The 24383-nt window shown below is 41.6% G+C and overlaps 1 protein-coding gene across 10 annotated transcripts in view; it reads left to right on the forward strand.

Annotated features, from left to right (window-relative positions):
• Positions 1–24383, forward strand: part of Mitf (melanocyte inducing transcription factor) — a 221250-nt gene that overhangs the window by 118711 nt on the left and 78156 nt on the right. For 5 of the 10 annotated variants that reach the window (XM_006972577.4, XM_006972578.4, XM_076567446.1 and 2 more), the window contains one exon: positions 16901–17150. In XM_006972577.4, the coding sequence (XP_006972639.1) occupies positions 16901–17150 (250 nt within the window). Of the gene's footprint in view, positions 1–2807; positions 3025–16900; positions 17151–24383 lie in introns of those variants that run through there. The other 5 variants (XM_015989369.3, XM_042273707.2, XM_076567447.1 and 2 more) reach the window with 3 other exon arrangements.

Genomic DNA, 24383 nt, shown 5'->3' on the forward strand with positions numbered 1-24383 from the left:
GGTTTCATTTCAAGAAATTACTGACCACCAAACCATGGTCTACTCATCTGAGTAGGGATGCTGTGCCAAGTCACATGACATGGTTCCTGCCTTTCCAGAGACATCTTCTGAACAACTGGGTGATGACTTGTGAGATGTCTTTGTATTGAGGATATTTATGTAGGCAATATGTAGATGATGGCACATGTGCAAATTCAACTCAACCTTTGGTCATTTCAAGAGGGTATGTGTCAAGAAGATGCCTTGAGAGAACTGGTGCCATCTAAATCTTTTTAAGACACCACGAATGGATTATAACAGTCAAACAGTTATTTTACTTAAACATATGTGTAAATAATCAATGGAAATCTTTTGGGGCAGTGGATTGACCAAAATGAAAAGCCTTGGAATGCTGTTGACTGAATATACCAGGGAAGCATTTGATGCCATGTTATACTAAGTGTCTGGAACTGACCCCATTGCTTTCATGGTCAACATTTGGGAGCCCTTGGGAAGCACATGTGTTCATTTTTGTGGGTAAATACTAATAAATCACACGTTTAGCCCTTAAACTTAAGGAAGTAGTCTCATGCAGCTTGAGGTAGTGTCCAAGGCAGGGTAGAATGTGACTAGACACTTCTGAAAGCTCAACCCCTCACAGACCTTCACATGCTAAGTCTTACCTCTTTTTTCCTCTCCTGTGTGTCTCTCAAGATATCTTCTCTCATTCTTTTCTGTTCCCTTAAATCTCTAGGTGGGTCAGCGTTGATCCAAAATAGGTGATGCTGACCATGGTCAGAACCACACAGGCTATTTTTTTATTGATTTTTTATTTGGATGGATCAGTGACAATGAGCATGTTGGCTGTTGTCTTATTCACATCTCCAGTCAGCAGTGAGACAGTCAATTAATTATCCCTTCTCCTTTGGTGAGGAAACTGGGCTACAGAAAGTACAATGAATTTGCACAGGGTCTCAGTCTTAGTAAATGGTGGGATTTAAAAATGGATTCATGAACACCAAGAAAGAACCTATGTGGGGCTGCTTCATAAGAGAAGAGGCACAGCCTCTCAGTTATCCTTTTACAGTCCCCAGGGAAGTCCCCAGTGTAGAAAGCACCTAGTGACTTATGGATGAATACAACTATTCACCAGGGATTTGGTGCAATTTAATTTTCTCCTTTCTCTTTACTGGCCATTAGTTTTACCGAAAACTTGTGTACTTTTATGATCTTCTTTTGATTTGGCACCATCTTTTTGAGCTTCACTGGGCTATCATCACCTCCTACTGGGACGACTGCAGTAGCTAATATTGCCTGTCTTCCCATTGGTTCTCCACATAGCAGCCAGATAGACTGTTCATAAAGTCCCACTGTGAGCTCGTCAGTCCCCCGTTGACCAGCTCTTTGTGGTTTCTTTCTCACTGAAGAACAAAATCAGTGCCTTCTCACTGGCTTGACAGATCCAGCCTGGTCTGGCCATGACTTCAGTCTCTATACACACCATTCTTGTCCCTCATTCCAGGCTCAGCAACTGCTCCTGCTAACTCTCCCGGTCACGGCTTTTACGTGTGTTGTCACAACTACATGGAAGACTCTTTTACTTCCCCCTAACTCCAGTCTCAGTGATTCTTGCTTAAGGAAGGCCCATATGACCTCATTTAACTCTTTTCATCTCCTTGTAGCAATTTTCCTATGTGTAATCATGGACTAACATGATTATTTACTAAGTGTTTCCCACTGGACTATAAAGCCATAAGAATTTGCACAGTACTTGAACTATTGTGTGTATTCAGTCAGTATGTATCAGACAGAAGTGTGGACAAAAGAATGAACACAGAGCACACAGACTTTGTTTGGCTGAAATCCCTGGCTGAATATCTCCTATTATTGGAGGGGCATTTTCAAGATGTAATTCGTCCCGTTGTGGAATGGTGATGTATAGAAGCAACGTGCTTTCCTATTCGTTATGTTTGGAGATAACCTCTGAGACACAGAAAGGTGAAGTCACTTGCCCAGGGGACACGCTAGTCAGTGTCAGATGTCTTTGTTGTGACCTTTGCATTATGTACCGGGAGAAACTCCGTCTTTCATAGCTCTTTAAGACGGCTCTGGTGTGCTGAGTCTGTAGCATAAATATTTGATAACATTGATGTTGTCATGTCTGCATTTTAAAGTGTTTTCTCTTTGAGAACATGTATTGCTATTTTTTCCCATCTTGTATAGCAATGTGTTTGGAATTGATTGGATGACAGTCTAAAATACACAGATGTGTGGTCTCAAGGTTTTTGTGTCCAGAAAGAGGGGGCCACCAGTAGAAGCAGCATATGCTTTCCCTCTACCGGGCTATGGCCAGCACAGCCCTCCTCCTTCTCTTGGGGTAGATGTAAAGGTAGAGAAAACTGTGCATCAATAGCTTGTCAGCTCTAAGATACACTCAGTGTCCAGCCCCCTAAACTGCATGTACAGTTGTAAAGTTGACAAGAGATGTGTGCTGGGCTGTGATAAATATCCTAACTGAAAACAGCAGGAACTATCCTGTAGTCTTCTTCCTGTGAGTCTGTGAAGTGTTAAAAATCCACCAGTATATGACTTCCTTTTCCTTTCAAGTTCTCTGATGACATATGTCCCCTGCAAGCTTGCATCCCCTGCAAGCCTGAACTGGTGCCCAAGCTGGGGAAAGTCCAGTCAGCATTGCCAGAGCTTGCCTGGCTGCTGTGTACATTTCTGGCCTGGCCTGGCTTGAGGAGTGTCCCCCCCCCCTCCCTGTGCAGAGCGAGCAGTGTTTCGCCCCTCAGGTGCCATAGGTACTGGATTAAGCAGGTCTGCTATTGCAGACAGACAGCAGGCTCCATTCTAGCGTGGAGCTGTGTTTGGATTGGAGTTTCCAGGGCCTTATCAGGAGCCACCCCTAGTGACACAGCCGGTGCCAGAAGTAACTTTGACTTTCACTCTTCGCCAAGGGCTTGCAGAACACCTTAAAGGAAAAAAGATGGAGGCGCTCAGAGTTCAGATGCTCATGCCCTGCTCCTTTGAAAGCTTGTATCTGTAAGTGAAGTTTTTTTCTGGAGATAATTCTGGGACCACTTAACAGAAGCCTTTCATTCTCTGGCTGAGGGGACGGATGGAGACAGGAAAGCTTGGGAATTAGAAACAGGGGCTGGTACTTTGCAAGTGTGGCTCTAATCAGCTGCAGCCCTAGCCTCCTGTGACTGGATGTGACCAAGGGCAACGGTTCATGTGGGGAGGGGACATCGAAATGTGAGCCCTCTCATTTGAAATTGAATTTTGATCATAAATTAATGATGACAGGGAAAAAAATCCCGACTGTTTAAAAGATGGGTTAAGGCAGAACAGAGCTTGGTCCATGATTGTAAAATAGATCACAGCTCAGTTTTGTTATGAATAAAAAGGCATTTTCTGTAGGAAGACACATTTTAGTGTCATATTTTCCAAAACTGCCCCATTATAAACACTTTAGAGATCTCTCCCTCCCTCCCTCCCTCCCTGTGGTGTGGTGTGGTGTGGTGTGTGTATGTGTGTGTGTGTGTGTGTGTGTGTATGTGTGTGTGTGTGAATTCTCCGACCATAGAATAGTAGCAGTTGTATTGTAAAATGTTCTGATTTGTATTTTTGTGGATTTTTTTTCTTAATGGATTCAGATTTATGGCATTCGGATATCAGCATAATCTCCTTGTTGTAGAAATGTCGAACAAGGTGAAGTAGCAGTTTGAAGGGAGCACCAAATGGAGGCAGACTAAGTAGCTAAGACCCTCCCCTCTGGCATCTACTTTCACTATTACTCCCTAAGATTAGGGAACAGTACTGAAAGCTGGGTCTCCAAGCGAACAGGCTTTCAAGCAGATTAACTTATGCAAAAGCCACTTCTGGAGCTTAATAATTATTTACTGAGTGTTCCTGGGTCAGGAGAGGGGTTCTGATTAAAGCAGAGAAGCGTTTTATTCCGCAGCTGGTGAAGGTGTGCTTGAAGACAGCAAGAAGAATGGAAAAATACTAGGTGAAGCAGAACTATTTTTAGAATTTGATTCTTAAAAATGAAATTCCCATAAATTGAAGTGTGGGCTAAGAGTCCATCATTTGCAGTTGGTGGGTCTTTAAGAAGTCCTGTAAAAGGTAATTTTGAAAATGGCTTCTATTTTTGCTGAAGTTTGCTTTTATATATACCTTGTACATTTTCATCCCATGTGTCATTAAAACAGCTAATTACTCATCTCACTAAAATGATAGAGCATTTTATGAACAAAGTACATATAATTACGCATTTGAAATGCCATTATGCTGAAATTCTTAAAAATAAATCTCTGCCTTATAAATCAGATAATAGTTGAGAAGACAGTGCCTGTTCTTCATGAATTATACCCTGCAAGAACGTACCCACAACCTGCAAATGTTTTTAGTTCTGATTTTAGGCAAGCTGAGGGTTGAAACCAGATCAAACTTGCTTTGCAGATGCAGCATAAGGACAGACCTAAATATGTTGCCAAATTAATCCTTAATTTTGAACTTTTTTCTCTAGTTAACTATAATATTTGACATAGGAGTATGTGTCCCTCTAAACTCTCTGAATGAATTTTCTAGCAAATGTCTTTGACAAAACATGTGTACTGAACTGTTTTCCATTAACTTTTTGCCTGCCTCAGAATTAATTGTGTGTTTCCCTCTATGAAAGCTGGTGAGCACCATAGCAGAAAGCAGCATTCTAGAGACTTGCCCGTCTTGAGAGAGTTCACTACTCTGAGGCTAGTCACGTGTTCAGAGAATATGATTTCCTGGGATGCAAGTACAGTGTTGGGCTGGGGGTAAAACTTGCACACAGGGATGAGGACTTGTGATCAGACCCTCCCACACACGTGAAGCCACACTTAATAGCATGAGTCTGTAATCTCAGAGTTGCTATGGTGACTTGGGAAGTGGAGATGGAAGCTTATGGGTCAGCTAGGCTGGCATGTGCAAGAGTATCCTGTCTGAAAGAAGACGGAAGGTAAGGACCAACACTCATAGGTGTTCTCTGACTTCCACACTCATAGCATGGCACTTGTGTGCCTATACTCTGACACATGAGTGTAGCAGGATTCTTAAAAGTTTTTATTAATAAAATCAAACCCGAGGCCAGTTATTGGGGTCCATGCTGGTAGATCAGAGAGACAGAACAAGCCACAGCTATCTCACCTCGCCGGATCCTCAGCTGGTCTTGTCTCCTCAGACTGGAGGCCTCTGAGTCCTCATCCAGAATGAATCTCAGCTGAACTGTATTGCTCTGTAGCCTGAATGCTTAACCAGCCACATGCTTAACCAGCCAAATGCTTAACCAGCCAAAATCTTCTAGTTTCTGGTCCTCACGCCTTATATATCTTTCTGCTTTCTACCACCACTCCCTGGGATTAAAGGCTGGCTTTCTGGGATTAAAGGTGTGTGTCACCATGCTTGGCTATTTCCAATGTGGCCTTGAACTCACAGAGATCCAGAGGGATTTCTATCTCTGGAATGCTAGGATTAAAGGTGTGAGTGCCACCATTTTCTAGCCTTTGCATCTAGTGGCTGTCTGTTCTCTGACCCCAGATAAATTGATTAGAGTACACAACATTTTGGGGAACACAATACCACCACACATGAGCATGTACAAGTACATGACATACACATACATTACACATGCACACTCACCACACGTGTGCACACACACACATGATATGAAATAATTTGTTGTGACTTTTACAAACTGTCCAGATTGTCTGTGGGCTCTGTTCATAGTACTTTAACTGTCTTGATGCATTCTTACAGCCCCTTCATGTAGAACATTCTTGTTCCATTGCCATTTTGCAAATGAAACATCTAAGCTCTGAGCAGGTACACATCCTGCCGAAGTCTCACAGCTAGCATGTGACAGAGCCAGGACTGGACTCCAGGCGTGCTGGTTCTCTTCTTTGTCTTATTTGGTATGTTTTTACCTGAGATGACAAGAAAACTGGATCATCTTCCTCTGCTTCTGTGCTGAGTTTCTCACATCTCCTTTCTCTGAATCACTGATAACTAACAGTGATGAGTTTTTGTACGATTGTGGTTACTCTGGATACTGTGTGATTTTTTTTTTGTCAGACATTTCGCCAAGTCTAACTCACAGTTGACTTTGTGCACCTGTTGGAGGGAGGAGGAAGTCTCTGAGTAGATTCATTGGTGGGGAAGGACTATCTCGATCTTGAAATGCAGAGAAATTCCTCTGTGAATGAAAGAAATAGAGAAGATCCCTATGAATCAAAGTTCCTGGCCACTGGATGACAGAAACATATCCATTTAGCCAAAGGTCCCCTAAAACCAAGGTTCTAGTATCATTGATTCCATGAGGTGGAGTGTTTGTTAGAAGAGTGATACCATATTTACTCATTGAACAAGCATGCATCTTGTCTGTGTGCTAGGAGGTGTAGAGTATGAATAAAACATGTGAATGTCTCTGCTGTCAGTGGAACCAACTCCCCCCCCCCCCGTTCTAAAGGGTTAAGAACAGCTTGACTTTTAAATCCCTGTCATCCTCATGGTCCAAAATGGCTCCCAGAACTCCAGCCAGTGCAGCCACATTACAGGAGACATGATGGCGGAGAGTTCAAGAGTGAATGTCTATTCAGTTCCTGGAAGAACCACCTAACATTCTTCTTTAAGAATCATTGGCCGGATTTAGGCATGTAGCCATCGTAAGTCCATGGGAACCTGGAAATATGGGTAGCAGTGTGGCTGGCCAATGCCGGGAGAAGAGGGGAAGACAGGTTAAACATCCTCAGCCGGAAAAGCTGCAGTGCTCTGAAATCCAAAGCTTTCGAGTACTACTATACCATCAGGGAACATCCCCACTTGACCTCTTGTGACAAACTGGCATCCAAAATGGGCTTAGCTGCGACTCCTATATAACATGGCCTCCAGTCTGCATGTGTAAGGAGTACACGAACATGAGTGGATTTCATGTGCATATCTGGTTCTGCCTCCAAGGTTTCTCATTATGTGTGTGTAAATGTTCCAGAATTGGAAGACATCTACGCTGCCTTCCAACACCTCAGATAAGGGATGAACAACCAGTACGTTGTGTGAATTGTTTTGGGCAGAATCCTGGTTTTCCTTTTTGTGAGCTGCTGAGCTTTCTTTCAAAAGTGCAACAGACCATACTGTACTCATGTGTTCATGTGTTTACTTATATGTGATTCCATATGTGAGGGAGAATATGCAGGGTTTTTTTTTTTTTCTGAGTGACCTCACACAATACACACGTGTTCATGTGTTTACTTATATGTGATTCCATATGTGAGGGAGAATATGCAGGGTTTTTTTCTGAGTGACCTCACACACCACACACACACACACACACACACACACACACACACACACACACACGAACACACACATACTCTCTCTAAGTCCATTGATTTTCCCACAGACATTTTAACTTCAGATTGCTTTAATGTTGAGTAGTATTCTGTATTTGTTTTTCTAGTTCTAATTCTGTCATGGAATTTTTGATTTTGGTGGCAGACAAGAGCATAAAATATATTCTACACTGAAATTGTACAATTTAACGTGAAGCTCCACGACTTCTGTTCTGAATGTCCTTTCTAACTGGATAGAAGTTCACTGAGTTATTGTATAGACTTTGAATCGGGTTAATTTTTGGTTTATGGTGTTTTTATTTCTCAGTTGTGGGATTCTTAGTCATATCAAACTAAAACTAGAGTGGAGATGAACTGACCTTTCTGAACCATTGTTTAGAATTAGTCCAGAGTTAAAAAGAATTCGGGGGTACTTGATCCAGATTTTACGTGCTGTCTAGACACAATCATCTCCCTTCCCCACAGCCCTTGTTACTTTTTTTTTTTTTTAACTTCACATTGCTGTTTTTGGGTCTCTTCTCTCATAGATGCAAGAAAGTCTAGATTCACTTGCTGCCAGATTACTGGATGTAAAGGAGAGTTTACCTTGCTTCACAGTTCCTGTCAGAAATGGAACCCTCTGTACTGTGGTAGAATACTGACCCCTTTCTGACCCTCTTGCCAGAGGACAGATAGGCTGATTGGCTAGGCCTACCATGAACATCCATGAGCTGAAAGGAAGGGAGGCTGGCTTTGCAAGGTGAAATCAGTGGCACAGGATGCTGGATAGGCATGCATAATAGGTGGGCACAGTAAGCCTTGGCGGCCGTCTGTGAAATTGCCTCCCTACTGCAGTGGGTGCAACCCATTCACAAATCCTTACACCATACTGCACACTTCCATCTGGGTGTCAATGTGCTGTTATAAACTTTGGGTCTTGGTAGATATATTCTAAGCATTCAGAGATTGTCAAATATTGTGATCTAAAACATTTAAATATTCTTTAACCCATACCAGTGTTGTCTAGACAAGTGGCTGAGCATGCTCTGTGACTGGGGCAATTGTCTGAGTATGTGCAGAAAAATTTCATTCCTTTAAAAAGTTATTTCTGGACATTTTTTGGAAACTGTATGCTCTCTAGCAACTTTGTGTGCATTTTTATACAAGCACTGCTTTATTAATTATATAAAATATAAAAATAGAAAAAAAAAGTTATTGCCAATAGCTGGGTGTGAGTGAAAATCCACGTTGGACAGAGTGAGCAAGAATTGGAGAGGGAGGGACTTAGAGATGGCTCCAAGGTTAAGAGTACTCTTCCAGAAGACCTGAGTTCAGTTTCTAGAATGCAAGTCAGGTGGCTCACAACCACCTGTATCTAACACCTTTGACCTCCACATGAACATGCACGAGTATACACATGCATATGCGTGCATTTGTGCACACATACAGAGAAATAACACATTAAAAAATGGAGCGTGTGTTCTAGTGGAAGCTTCCTTTGAAGAACAGAACACTTGAGTGTGGTGTTTCACCACTGCTTTGTACCCTTACAGTGGTCTGCCTCAGAGGGGAGTTCCTGAAAAGGATCCAGGCATCAAGAGTGTGTCAACCCTGAATGGTGTCTGTGCAAAATGGAGATAAGTTTCAGTGATAAAATAAGGAAATAGCAAAATTCACATGTTGGTTTATAATGTCTCTTTTTGTTTTTAATTTTTCATTAGAGTTTTTTCATATAATATTTTTATCATATTCTTTACCCTTCCTCAGATCCTCCCCCTCCCTATCCACACAACTTCATATTCTTTCTCTCTTAAAAAGAAATACCGAATCAACCAGCCAAACAAAAAAGCACACACACACACACACACACACACACACACACACACACACACACACACATAAAAAACGTGGAGTCTATTTTGTATTAGCCATCTACTTCTGGGCATGAAGCCTTCCCTGGAGTGTGGTTGACATACCCAGTATTACTCAACTGAAAAAAACTATCCTGGCAACTATCAATTGCAAATAGTTTGATTAGTGGTGGAACTTGTGCCTACATCCCCTCCTCCATGCTGGGATTTTTGTCTGGTTTGAACTTATGTGGATATCATAGTTTCTGTGAGTTCATATGTGTCACCAGCTCCGTTGTGTCTGGAAAATATTATTTTTCTTGGAGTTGTCCACCACCTCTGGCTCTTAAAATCTTCCTGTCTCCTCTTCTGAATAGATCTTTTAGCCTAGAGGGGAGGGATGTGATAAAGACATCTCATTTAAGCCAAGTGCTCCAAAGTCTCCCACTCTTTGTAAAGTACCATTTACTGCAAGAACAAACTTCTCTTATGGGGGTTGAGTGATGCACTGATTTATGGATACAGTAGCATGTCATTAGGAGTCATTTTATTGCTTTTTTTTTTTTAGCAAAATAAAAATAATAGGTTTTCCCCTAGGTCCATGACCTAGTGTCAGTTTCTTGGTCACTTTTGTAGTGTCATGTAGGAGTTCCAGCTCATGGAGTGGGCCTTAAATTCTAGCAAAAAGTGCTTGGTTACTCCCATAACATTGTGCCATTATTGTACCAGTGGGTCTACCTTGCAGGCAGATCTCTACTGTAGCTGGGTAAGACTGATGATTATTTTTCTTCTCAGGTAGCATGTATAAGACTTTCCAGCACTATGCCTCCTACTCCACAAGGGTGAAGCTTGTAGTTGAGCACCAACTTAACTTCTCCATATTTGATGACATAAGAATATGATGTCCTTGTCAATAAGATCTTACTTTGGCTAATGAATCAAAAAGGTGCAACCTAGTCCTGGCACTGTTAAGAAAAATAGAATTATGAAATTCACACTAATGGATGGAGCTAGAAACAATCATTCTTAGTGAGGTTACCCAGCCCCCGAAAGACAAACATTGCATGTTTTCTCTTATTTGTAGAAGTCAGCTTTTAAGCTTTAGATTAAGCACGTATCATTCAGAACTTCCACAGAGATTGGGTAGATACAAAGTACCAAGGTGAAAAGATGATCTTCCAAAAAAGGGGAAATAGAATATAGTGTTGTAAAGGGATAAACAGTAAATTAGAATAGGAGAATTAAGTGGGAAGGGGATGAGAGGGCAAAATAGAGGTTTACAGTTCTCGTTAACAAGAGATTGGCAGTCCCATTTGAAGGCTGTAGAAGTCAGAAACACTTGTGAAACAGTAAAAACTCCAGCTTCAGCAGTCTGGCATTGAAGTGCCTGGAAGAGCATCACCCCTATGTTAACTGTGAAGGTCTCTAAAGATGGTATTTATCCCTCCTCATCAGTTTATTTAACGTAAATCTTGTCAGCACTGCCCTACTTCAATTACACCATTATGCCACCATAGTAATGTACTGAATATGCTAAGTTATACAAATAGAAATAAAAATGACAAGCTCAAATGCATATACTGGAATGTTCTAGCTGAATTAAGGGTTTCTTTGACTTTTGATCTAATTTATTATTGAGCTTACTCACGTCTGGTATCTGTTAATCCAGCTTAGAGAATATGGACAGTGTCTCTACTTTCTACCTACTAATTAGGCTCTTGTATTGGTTAAGTAAAATGTCAAGTTTGAATTCCATATAGCTTGTGTGTCTTAATTTTTAAAGTTTTCTTCTTTTTGTACAAATGAAAAGCACAAATCTCCAGTCAGGGGACCACCCAAGTTTGGACTCCACAATGTCCCAAAAGCACCAGGCCATCTGAAAAGTTTCAATTATTGATGGAAAATTTTTAAAAAGGGAGAAGAAATATCTCAGTGTTTGACACCAAATGGTGACCACTGGCACCTTCTATCTTAATGGGTTTTATTCCTAACTATTGTCAGTATTGTAGCAAGTGTGGTAGAATTTCATTTTGATATTTCCTTGTTCTTTGTATATTGAAAACATCACCCTGAATCATGTGCAGGTAATGGAAAGGTTGAGCTCCTGGAAGACCTGGTCCCTCACAAATGTCAGACACCAAGACTGTCACTTCAAGAATGTCCGTGTGCCAACTTTAATTTGTTGTCTGCAGGCACTTTGAAAAGCTGAAGAGAGTTTCTTAATGGCCCAAGTCCCTGGTTGAGGGCAGCATCTGTGCACGCTCCTGTGAGATCCTTTGGCTTGGGGTAAAGTGTTCTGTAAGCATGAGGAGTCATTGGTTGTTTCTGGGTAGATGATTCTCTTTGGTCTCAGTTTGTCTGGCCTTCTCCTTCCATCCTGTCTCTTGAGGACTCTGCTCCCAGAGACTTGGCAGGTCCTGCTTGGCTCCTTGTAGGGTGGCAGTAGGATGGGACTCTTCTGGGACACTGAAGAAAGTGTTCTTGTCTGAGTCATGTCGCTGAGCTTTTGTTAAACACATCTGTGATCTTGGGTGTTTTACTACTATTTTCCAAACACAGCCAAGATCAGAATGGACTGGAGACCTTTTGTTTATTAGTTGATTCCTTGGCTTTACTAAACCCGTCAGCATTCCCAGAAACAGGACCGCACATTTTCACTTTAGACAGAGTTCTTGCAGCCAAGCTTTTGCATTCAGAAACCCAGGTGGTTTATCCTCTCTGTGACGTCATTACCTACACATGGAGTCAATACTATTGGGTCTTCTGTGTCTCCATCGTGTATCTTAACCTCAGCCATATGTCCTGATAAAAACCTTGCATCCCACTGCAAGCAGAGACTAGACACTGAGATCTCTCTATTGAATGACTAGAGCAAAGGTGTGTGTGTGTGTGTGTGTGTGTGTGTGTGTGTGTGTCTGTGTGTATCAGAGAAAAATGCTATTATTCTTACCTTATGGTTCACAAGAGAGTGCAGGTTAAATCGCCTTCTCTCTCTATCTTGTCAAGCTGTGCTCTCAGAATTTTACGGGGATAGCCTAAAGGTTGGAAGGCTTATCTTCTTTAGTCTAGACTTGTAGCAAAGCTTAATAAAATTTGTCTCATTACGTCAAAATGAAATGGCAAGTTCATGCCTTAGTTCTACATTTTACCACTAATTTCCCAGTCATTGTGCCAAGACATATGTATATAATACATTTATTATGTGTTTTAGTCTTTACCACAGTGCAAGGGGGAAAATGTATTAAAACACTTCAAAAATCAGGAGAACCGAGGAGGAAAATGCTGGAGTCATTTGACCACCTCATGGGGTGACTATGAAAGGAGTTTATTCTGTTGGAGAAATTCTTGCTGTTGTTTTTGTTTATTTATTTGAGATGGGGGTCCCTCCATATCTCCCTGACTAGGCTGGAACTTACCATGTAGACCAGGCTGACCTTGCTGATCATAGAGATCCACCTGCCTCTGCTTCCCAAGTGCTGGGATTAAAGGTGTACAGTAGAAATCTGTAGAAACACTGGCAAGTTCCATGGTTCCCTCAGCTTTCTGGGTTTCGACTGACTGGATTTCCAGGATTGCTATCTCTAGATCAGAGATGGATTTAAAGGGTCTCACAACGAGGTCCTGGCATCACTGCTACAGGTAAGGGATTGGCACGTGATGCTGGCCAGATGTTGGGGATCTCATGGAATTTTTGATATCTTTAAGTGGATGGTAAAGCTCGTGGAATAAAATATTTGGACTTAGGAACATGTCAGATAAGACAGAACCCTGTCCAGCATCCCTTTACCATCCTAGAGAAGGAGGCTTTGAAAGTTAAAATTGTAAATTCGTCAGGAGGGGTGGTAACTGAGGCCACATGAAGGGTTTGCATCTTGCCCATGTGCTGCATTCCAGCCGTCTTGTTGAGTACTTTATCTAACATTCACTCACTCAGTGTGTAGAGGTAGGTTTGGGGGACACTCAGAGAGGTTGAATGATGGCCCACTGAAGCTCACATTCCTCAGCCCTGGCTGAAGTAGAACTTGAGTCCACTTTGCGGCCTCCTGCTTGACTAGCATGGAACAAGTCTCATGCTCGGAATTTGTTTGGCTACTGAACCAGGGAGTTGTCAGCAAAGGCACTTGCAGCCATGCCTATGGATTTTTCTTTCTGAGAGAGAGAGAGATGTACATCTTCCCATGCAGAACTAGAGCAGAATCCGGCAGTCTAGATTATTGACTTCCCAGGAAAGCATCTGGGAAGAATGAGTGTGCTCAGGGCCACACTGTGGAGTTAGAAGCCAGGTGTCCCTCACACCTGGCAGTAACTATTTGTTGAACCAAATGAACTTCATATAATCAGGTTAAAAGGAATCATACTCATGGAATTAGGATTATCTAGCTAGAGCTGAGGTTTGCGGGCCCAAGGATGAGCCAAGTCAGCTATTAAAACTAAATACATTCAGACATCTCTGCAGGTATGTCGTTAGTGGCTTTGTCAGGAAGTCCTCATTTTTAAAAGTAGCCATTCTAGCCACTTGGAATTTTCCTGCCCTAAGCTTCCATTCCTTACCTGGACTTCCATTCCTTACCAACCCTTTCATAATGGCACAAACTGTGCTCCCTTGTTCTGTGAATGGGGTAAAATCTAGCTGTGTCCGTCTGTCTATGAGATAATAACTGTAGGGTCAGTTGTTTCCAAGAGAAGTGGACACTCAAAAGATGATGAGCCCAGCTGCGAATCTGCTAGTCACGTCTCACAAGGTGGAAATACCCTACAGGGTGTGTGTACATAGTTAAGTAATCCCAATGTTTCCATTGCCCTACCCCCTTAGAAGCCTTGTTAAAATGTCAACTTAGCTGAGTTTTATTCGATTTCTATAAATATAAACTGTGTTCACTATCATTTCTTTCATAGGGTTCCTGTGTTTGTACCATTTTATTGTCCAAGTCTGTATTGTTTCTTTCCTGATGGACTATTATAGAAGGTACTTTAAATGGCGTCGTTGTTGTGGTTTAAGAATGAAGCCTTAGTGGGCTTGCTCACTAATAATTTTCACTTGTCTCTGGGATGCTTTACTGTTAATTGAAAGGATTTTCCCCCTGGTGTTGCACCAGTGACTCGTCTTGTGCAGTTAATTAGCACGATTAGGCCACAGCTCCTTTTGCTCCTGCACAAAGGTTTGCTCTTGTTTTTATCAAAAGGATCATTCTCTCAGAGACTGCCGGTACCTGACAGGCTTTGAATAGTCAGACCTCTTATTTATTTTTAAATAGCCACCTCCCATCTTTTCTTGGCTTAGGAAAGTACATTTGAGCTTTGAAGACTCACTCCAAAGTGGGAAATAACATTTTCTTCGGATGCTCTTTTTGGCAGATCCTGTGTGAGTCAAAAGATGATTTTAGATTAACAGAGCAATGAATTAATTGATTGTGTGGAGGAGTGTACAATGTTAATGAGTGAAGTATAGATGCTGCTCGCTCAGTGTCCTCCGTGTGTCTATAGGAAATGCTGGGGGAAAAGGCACAAGCAAGATGTTTTATGTTTGGGGGCTGTTGGAGACATCCAGGAGAGCTGCGAGCCTGGATTAGGACACTGTGATCCCTTCCTGCAGTTGAAGTATTGTCTGATAGATCAAGTCTCCTTTCTTCTAGCCTAGCGGTGAAGTTGATCACCTATCATCTGCCATTTTCTTTAGTGTCTAGTGTATAGATTGCCGCTGAAAAATACTTTGGCTTTCTTGTAGCTTAAAGGAGAAAAGTTAAAAGAAAATTGATTTTTTTTCCTAAGTTGATCCCCACTCAGGCAAATGTGGTCACCCTACACATTCCCTTCTAGGCACTCTGGGCTTACTCTGAATCAGTCTGCACATGTACTTTGGAATCCAAGTTTATAATTTATGCTTATTGTGTACATATCTACTTTGCTGTTCAGTTTGCATTTTTTAAAGAAATAAGGTACTATGTTGCTGACTTCATGTGATAATTTAATTAATTGTGGTCCTATTTGAAGGAAAAATTGGGTGACTTGGGATATTTTGAAATCTTGCCTCTGTATATGTGATTTCTTCCATTTTTGAGTTCTTCTGACAATTACATGTCAAGGAACTTTCTGAAACAAAATGAATAATTTACTTTTAGCTTTTGAATGTAATTTTCTTAAAGGTTAATAATAATACATTATCATTATGCTTTTCTTGTCATGAATGTTTTTTAATTGGGTATTACTAGAGTGATATTTATCACCTGGATTTAAAAAATTATTCTGTTATATAGTTTTATTCATTTGTTTTTATGGCACTTCGTAGATACATGACATTAAATTTTATGAATTATTGTAATTTACTGAACAAATTTTCTGTATGGACAATAAAATCTTCTGGGTGTTTGGGGGACAACATGAGAGTGTGACACAAATCTGTCCGGTAGCACACCTAACACTTGTGCAGTCTTTCTGACCTTAGGTCATTCACAGAGCTGGCCAGGGGCCTCGGGACTTTTGTCTATAGTAGGAAGGTAAACAGTGCTGGGCTTTGCACTCAAGAGGAAAGTGAAGTTCAGATGCTGCTCCTGACGCGTGATGGATGCAAATGTTCATTTTTTTACCCTCTTCCCAGAAGCCAGAATCTTGTATTACAAACTTGCACAGAGATTTGAATAGCTATAATTAAGTTTGATTCCTATACTGGATGATAACACTGGCCAGCACAAACATTTATCGGGGCAATGCTCATTGTAGGTGGGGATTATGGGCATTGCTCTATTTAAACCTCACAACACCAGTCCTTAGGCGTGAAGGCTTTCGATATGACCATGCAGTAGATATTTAAAGAGCATATCCCACTTTCATAAATGGGTAAAAAGCTGTATGCTGCTCTTCTGGGTATAGAAACCCAGGCAGAAAGACGTTTATTATTTGTTCATATCACAGAGTTGGCAACATAAACAACCCAAAGTCTCACCCAGGGAAAATAGGAACTCTTTTAGTCTTACCTGACTAGCAATTTATGCATGTTAGGTTATAATGAATAGAATGAGCCCTCGTCCATTAGAAGTAGACCTCATGGGGAAAGCATAGAACACTGGTGCCTTGGACATGCCCAGATGAGTCACAAGGAAAGACATACAAAAGAGGAAAAGAGTTGGTTTGTCAGTCTGCTTCTCTTTTGCCTCCTTGCCCAAAATAGGGGTGGAGTACAATGTCAACATCTGGCCCAGATGCTTCTTCGTTAATGATTTGTGTCATCTCTTGTCTTCAAAGTCTTTTCCATAACAGTGCCTTCTTACTAGCAACCATATTAAACATCTTCAAGGAGTTTAGACAACATGTAGGAGTCGTTGGCTAGTTAGACTTAGCTATTTAAAACAGCGAATCAAGTAATTTGTTTTTAACTGTGGAGACTTGGGTGCCATTGAGATGGATGGCTTATAGTTGCTGCATATGGTAGCATTATAGTCAGTGGTGATGAGTGGTGTGTGGCATAAAATGTCAAAAAGAAGTAAGTGATTTGATAAAAATACCTAGATGCAATCAGACTGACTTATTTAATTCAACGCCTAATGACTAGAATCCTGTCACCTCTTGATTTTCAATTACATGGAGTACTGTGCCTTGATTATGTCTGTGCAGACTCACCTCTTAGTTCGGTGGCATTTAGGATACCCCGCAATGCAGGTGATGGGTCTCATCAGGATACTAAATGCTGTGTGCCTTCTGGTTTCCCCACAGCAGTTCTGCAGAGCATCCTGGAGCCTCCAAGCCTCCGTTAAGCTCCTCCAGTATGACATCACGCATCTTGCTACGCCAGCAACTCATGCGTGAGCAGATGCAGGAGCAGGAGCGCAGGGAACAGCAGCAGAAGCTGCAGGCAGCCCAGTTCATGCAACAGAGAGTGCCCGTGAGTCAGACACCAGCCATAAACGTCAGCGTGCCCACCACCCTTCCCTCTGCCACCCAGGTGCCGATGGAAGTCCTCAAGGTATGTGAATGTTGCCCTTGTGTTTGGACTGAGTCTGTCTCTTCTCCACACCCTATGTGTCATATTCACTGGACTGTGTCTCTGCTTGTCTTGGTATTAGAGTCTTATTTATAAACATCATGTCCAGTGGTTCCTATGAGGCTTTGTCTTTTAAAAGAACAATTTAAACTAACTGTAAATGTTATAGCAACTTGGGAATGGCAGAAATGGTCAGTGATTTTATGACCAATCCCAAATGGGATCTTCTGTTTGCTATAATGAAGAGCATTTCTCTACCTTGCTTTCGGAAATGGTTTCAAGTGTAAGATTTATCTGAAAGAGGCCTCTTCTAGAAACTTGTGTGTATGTATGTTTCCATAAATGCTTCCCAAGGCTACACTTTAACATTGCTCTCCAGTTAGCAAATCCTGCTGTCCCTAGAAGCTAATTGTTTTAGAAAGTCTCTTCAGAAAGAAAACTGTGGTCAAGCGCTCTGTCTGTGCCTTAACAACCAGACTTCATAATCCTTTTACTCAAGTGAACTGTCTGCTTTCTCTTTGATTTCTTGCTAGAGTGGAAACTGCAGGAGCTTGTTAACGTCCTTCCATCAGGGACACATAGCTTCCTAATTACTAGAGGAAGTCGTAGCCGCTCTGCGCATAGACCTCCATCTCCCACATTGTGTCCCATGCCACATGGGGAGTTGCCTTGTTTCATAAACATTTCAATTCGTAAATATGACTGGTTCCGGAAAATCTAGAAGTAGGGGAACTTCCTTGTTTTTTATTTATTTATTTTCTTACCCATTCACCTAATTGATTCATTCTGAAGAGCCAAGTGTTCCTATTCATTAAGCAGTGTTGAACTCATCAACCTGCACATTCATTGTTGGTCTTTTACTTATATCTTTATGCTTAGAAAAAAAAAAGTCCTTCCATCTTCCCCTACTTAAAGTTTCTTATAGCAACAGGAGTGATGTGCTACACACAGGCTCTGTCAATGATCTTTTCCACTAGGAAAGGGATTCTTTAAAAACCAACTTTAAAGCAGCATGTATTTATTTATAAAGACTTTAAAATTGAATGACACCATTGTGGAACTCTTTGGTAGAGAAGCCAGTTGAAATTTTGCTAAAGCAAAAATGATGCAATGGGTTTAGCATAAAATTTTAATGAAATATGACTGAAATTCTGAGTAATGCCACAATTATGCTCCTTTTATTCTTCTACCACCCCATCTTTTTACTTTAGAATAAACTATGCATGGAATCTCTCTGTTCTGCCTGAGTAGAATGGATAGTCCCCATTTAATTGTTGTTTCCTATTTGCAAGAGTCATTATCATTTTGTTTATACTTTATTTAAGCAGTGTGACTTTTAAAATAACAAGATGCGGAGGAGTGTATTAGTTTTATTCACTATAATCTTAAGTTTTTTTAGCTGAAAAGCAAATTTTAGGGGCGGTGACATGGATCTGAGCATAGTGGTTTACATCCAGTTTGAAGGTAATGCTTAATACTGTATTGAAGCATATTAAATCGAAATAGATTTTCCTATTAGAATGGTTATATGGGTTGATGGAGAAATTACCACAAAATGAATGTGTGGAAACATCATTTCAATGTTATCTAAAGTTTATATAATTTCTAAGTGTTTAAAATGTTATTTTCTTGCCTTGTTACAATTAACATTTAAATGAAATAATTTGAATAATTTATGTATTTTTCCTTATACTCTGTTTATCCTCGTAACACTGGATTGAACTGCAGTCTCTCCCAAACTAAAGAATACCAGAAAAATGCCCCAAGTAAAGGCAAAAATAAATGATTAAAATTAAAAGACATGACCCGCCCAGAAGTGCCATTGGTTAAATGTATCTGTCATGTTCAACAGCCATCACCTCTGTTTAACCTGAGAGGGTTTCTCCTTGGGCTGTATAAGAGAGTCAAGGGTGTCCCCTAAACGAGAAGGACTTGTTAGGCTAACATTCTGTGGGAGCTGATAGCTGCCTAGACAAGCTTTGGTGCTTTTAAGTCAAAAACCAAACGAAAACAGAATTTCATTCATCTGAGGTAATATTGTAAGACATTCACACAGAAATGTTAAGGCAAGTTTCCTACTGGTGATTCCTTATCAAAATAGTTTCATAAGCTCTGTGTATGGAAATACTATGAAATGCTTCATAGAAATGCATATGGTAGTGCTCTCCTTTTTTTCTATTGTGACTTCTAAATCATATAACACAGTTTCCTGAAGTAAACAGTTATAGAGAAATAGTTGACTTGTTTGATCTTGGACCACTTTTGTGAATATATATCTTCAAAACATTAGTAGTGCAAACATAGGCTAATTGAATGCATTCTGATGTGATGTATTACATTAAACACATTTTTTTCTAATAGTACAGCCTCAGTAAAATATTGATTTTGTTTTTAAAGCTCTAAGTGGCAGAGTCAGTGCCTACCCTTCTCAGAGAAGGCAGACAGGTGCTGAGGTGGAGCGTGCCCAGTAAGTCTCTCTGTTTCCCACAGTGTTTATTAGAACATGCTAGAAGAAAGGCCACAGTTTAATCTTCACGTGTACACGCACACACAGTCCCGTCTCCAGTAACCCACTATCGATGGATTGAACTACTCATTTTGACAAGGGAAATCAGCGTTTTCAGGTTAATCCCTTTCCTTGGCAGCATTTTACTCAAACTACGGAACTCTGTGAAGCATGTTTAAAAATTGTTGACATCTAAAAACTTAGGACTCCTTGGAATTTGTATTAGAGAGTGGAAATTCCCATAATTTCTTCCTCAGTACTTGGCCATGGCCTCTGTATTCTATATTGGTTTCATTAATTTCTGCATTTATTCCCCATATTAATTTTCACATTGGATGACGTAGAGTGTTAGGTCTTATTATAGGTATCTGTACACTAATGAGGTGTTGACTTGGTTTCTTAAGAACAAGCTAAACAACTTGGGAGGGTAACTCCAGCATGCTTCTTTACCATAAATAGTGACAGTATGGGTGCATAATAGATTTTTCACAGCTGCGAACATACCCGGTATTTCAAATTGTGATTTAAAAGAAAATTTAGTAAGAACTGTTTCTGGAGCACTTTCTTCTGTATGGCAGGCAAGTCATACAGAACTGAGGCTTGAACTTGATGCAAACAAAATCAGAGTCACCAGGGATGACCTTCAGTCATGGTGGGTCTCACAGCTACAGAAACATCCAGGTCCTGACTGAGGACTTGGTGCTCACATACTCACTGGGCCTCTCCTGTCCCTGGCTCATCTCTCTATCTTTAATTGATTATTGGAGCAGCTGCTATGTGATCTGAGACTGTCAAATTCTTCAGCCGAATTCCCCGTTATATTCTCCATAGACCCTGGCAGTGTGGAGCATAATAATAGTTTAGAGTTTGTGTTCATTTCTCTGTTGGGAAACTTGTGGCTCCTGTCCCGCTCCCTCCCTGCTTGCTGTTAATTTAAAAATCTAAAGGCTAGCTCTTCTTCCTGTTGTACATTAAGTTTTCCCTTACCTGTTTTGGAGAAAGCATTGATAGATGTAAAAGAGTTCATTTGATGCTTTATTGCTTTAGTATATTTCATTTAGTTTGAAGGAACTAAATTTTAATATTTTTCTGTTTTTCTGGATCATTTCGGGTAATGTTTACCAATTAGAAATAATGCTTGCTGTCCATCAAACACAGACATGCATTTTGCAGGACCCTGCATGTTGTAAACTGTGTTAGCCTGGGCATTTGTGGGAGAGGGGGTGGTTAGCTTACCAACACTCTGCCCATTTAAGCAGAAACTCTAGTGAGTGCTGGCTGCAGACTCTAGTGCATGTGAGACAAGCATAGTAGTAGCTACTTCCCAAACTCGGTATTTAACTTTTGTTCCTGATTCATTTAGCTGGTATTGATGAAGCTGTATCTCATCATAGTGGATGTTCAAGGAAAGAAAGATGTGGCCCCTCTCAGGTCAGCTTGCCTTGGTCCCTGTGTTGGGATCTGTAACTGTCCCCAGAAGATATGACTTGATTCCACGTTCATATATTTAAGCTGTCAGTCAGTGTGACATACATGGCCTGCACACCTTGATTTCAGAGAGTTTTATAAATATTGGTGCCCTGGTGCCTTTTGCATAAAACTGTATGTCTTCAAGACGGTGTCATTATTTAGAGGGAGAAGGAGACTCAGTTTCCTTCTACAAACAGCTCTTCCTCCCCTGAAGAGACACTTTATGTCCCTGGAGGGTCAGACTTGTTCATTGTCACCTCTAAGGGAATTTTCCTTATTTTTAAAAGCCACTAAGTGATATTTGGAGGTTGTAGACTGTGCTTGTTCGCTTACAACAGATTTCCACTGCAGGAGGTGAAATCCACTGGGAAACGTCTAAGTTGCCTTGCTTTCTGGAGGACCTTTCAGCCATTTCCCTTGTTACAGCTCCACCACTGCCTTTCACAGGGGCACCGCTTAAAGACGTGGTGGGCAGTGGTGGGCACGTAGACATGACCCTGTGTGTATCTCTCTGCACTGTCTCTACTTTTGAGACTACACAATCCCCCCCGCCTCTTCTCTGGGCGAAGTGGGTACTCTCACTGTGTCTCTCAAGACAGTCGATGTCACTGGTATGTGTAAGTGCCAGCTTGCTGGGCACTCCCTGGGAGTCATTCATGTCCCATATTGGAAACCCCTGAGAATGAAGAGTCACCAGTGTCAGGGCTGGCCCAGAAAGGTATTCCACTGAGCTGTCCTACACTTAAGACAATCCAACTTAGCACAGGCCCCAAAGGGCGAGATGTGCTATGAGCACTTTAGTTCAAGTTCCCTTGGTCTCTGTCTCCACTGCTTTTGTGATGGGGAAGTAGTGATACAGTGTTTGCTGGACAAGGCCCTCCCTACTTGCATTTGTAGGCAGCTATCCACAGCAAAATCCAGCCTTACAAATTAATTTGCATTTTTCTGAAAATATGGAAACATCAGCCCTAATTACACTTTTACCTGGTAGTGTCAGAAAAAAAAAAAAAAAAAAAAAAAAAAAAAGGAAGGCACTCTCCTTTTATGACCTCAAGGCCAGATTTTTTGTTTTGTTTTATTTTGTTTTTGTTTTTTTATGTGACCTGGGGTTCTATTTGGCCAAGGGCTTTCATAGAATCTTGGATTTCTACTTGGCTTCTTAGATTGGGGCTGGCTGGGGGCAGCAGTGCATGGTGGATATGTGAACCTAACAGCAGCTGGTCTTAGAGTAGGAAGGTCTTTAGTTTGTCTCCAAAGCCACTTGGAGTTACTGGAGGCATCTTGTGGATTTATATGAGAAGTGTCAGCTTGCAGCTTTTCATTTTGTCATGACAAAGGAAGACACAGTTCACTTCCATCTATCACAATTCCCCACTAGTTGGGGTAAGGGCAGTACTGTACGGAAATTATTAAGGGATGAGACTCAGGGTGAGGGCCTGCGCTGTGGTCTGGGGTGTGTTTAGTTGAATGGACTCTGCACTGTGATAACTCTTCAATGTGACAAGGCCTGTATGTAGATGGACATACTCAACATGGGTAATAGCTTCCTCCCAAGAGAAACTAAACCAATTTTTGGAGAGCAAGAATGTCCAGGGCTGGGAGGTGGGTGACAATGCTTGCAGTGCAAGTGTGTAGACCTGAGTTTAAGTCCCCGGGACAGTATGCAAAGCTGGAGTGACTCTGTGTGACCATAACTCTTGGTGATGGGAGGACAGAGACAGGAAGATCCTTGGACTTGGTGACTGTTAGCCTCTCTTCAGGTTCAGTGAGAGACCCTGTCTCAAGAGAATAATGCCGAGTGATGGAGCAGTACACCCAACATCCTCTTCTGAACTCCATGCATACAAGAGGTATAACACATGACATCCACATATGCACATGCATGTACACCGCACACATATGCATCACATTTTTAACACACACACACACACACATACACACACACACACACACACACACACACACACGCACGCACGCACGCACGCACCATAGATACTACAGTTGTCTGTAGCCTTCCAAAGCTACAGTGCACAGCTAGGAAAGCACTGTTAGTGTGTCTGTTAAATTTTTGGGAGGTGCGGCAGAAGAGGTGGCAATCAGCAGACCACCTGAAAGGTCTCTCTCAGAGGCACACTAATGAGGGAAGGCTGAACAACGTTGCTCTTGAGGCTTCAGAATCTTTCCTCTCTCCCCGTTGCACTTCGAGAACATCCGTCAGGATTCCTATGGGTGTGGCTTCTGCATTCTGGCTGGGCATAGTCCCACAGTCACGCGCATGTTCAGCACGGGGCCATGGTTCTGACTGATTCACTCCCATCCATGTTATGTGAGGCTGTTATTAGCACCCCCATTTCACAGATGCCTAGATTGTCATGGAGGAGTTAGATGGGTCTGGGAAAGTCCTAAAAGTCCAAGATGTTGTCAGGTTAGCTTCCTGGCCCACTTGTAGTAGCTAGTATCTTTCTTGGAATGAATAGCCCTAGGAGCTTCTGGAGAAGAAGATATTCAACCTCTCAGATGATATTCATCACAGAACATCATCATAGCCATCTGGCTATGGCTTAAGACATTGGCAGGCATTAATCTGATGACATAGTGGAAAGGCAGGACAGCTTCACTGGCTTCTGGAACTGTTTGTGGGCACGTCTGGTGACAGGTTGAAAATGTGATGTATTTTAGTTCGTTATTCTCTTAACAGCTTTGTGGATATACAGGATGAGCGCAGGTGGGAAAGAGGCATATGGGAATCACGGCTGGCCTGTGCTCGTGCGCTTGAGCCCACATCCTCTCTACTAGACCCCCACTCCCAGCCCAAGGGTGTCTCAACGACCACCGGGAACAGTGCTGTATAGTGAAGGGGGAAGCCAGAGAGAAATGGCAGTGGAAGCTCTGGGACTCAATACAACGCTACACAGTCTTCATTTGGGATTAGTCAAGGCGTCCTCTGCTGAATAATTAAATTTTCTTTCCTAGTCTCTAAGATACGCGAGATGTAGGAACTGACCGCGTTTTTCCTACATAAGAATTCTCTGTCCAGCCACACTGACCTCGATGATAATTTTTGGTTTAGGGATAGTTATCATTATGGGTGAAAGAGCATGTAACAGGAGGTTTTCTATAAAAGCCTCTGAAAAATCCAAAACCAGTATCATTTATGTTCTAAAGATCTCAGTAGCTCAGCCTGCCCCAGTTCATGTGCGTTCTCCGTCTCTGTAATTAATAATACCTCTGTGTAGATC

This window comes from Peromyscus maniculatus, chromosome 3 (genome assembly GCF_049852395.1).
Source record: "Peromyscus maniculatus bairdii isolate BWxNUB_F1_BW_parent chromosome 3, HU_Pman_BW_mat_3.1, whole genome shotgun sequence".
NCBI lineage: Eukaryota > Metazoa > Chordata > Mammalia > Rodentia > Cricetidae > Peromyscus > Peromyscus maniculatus.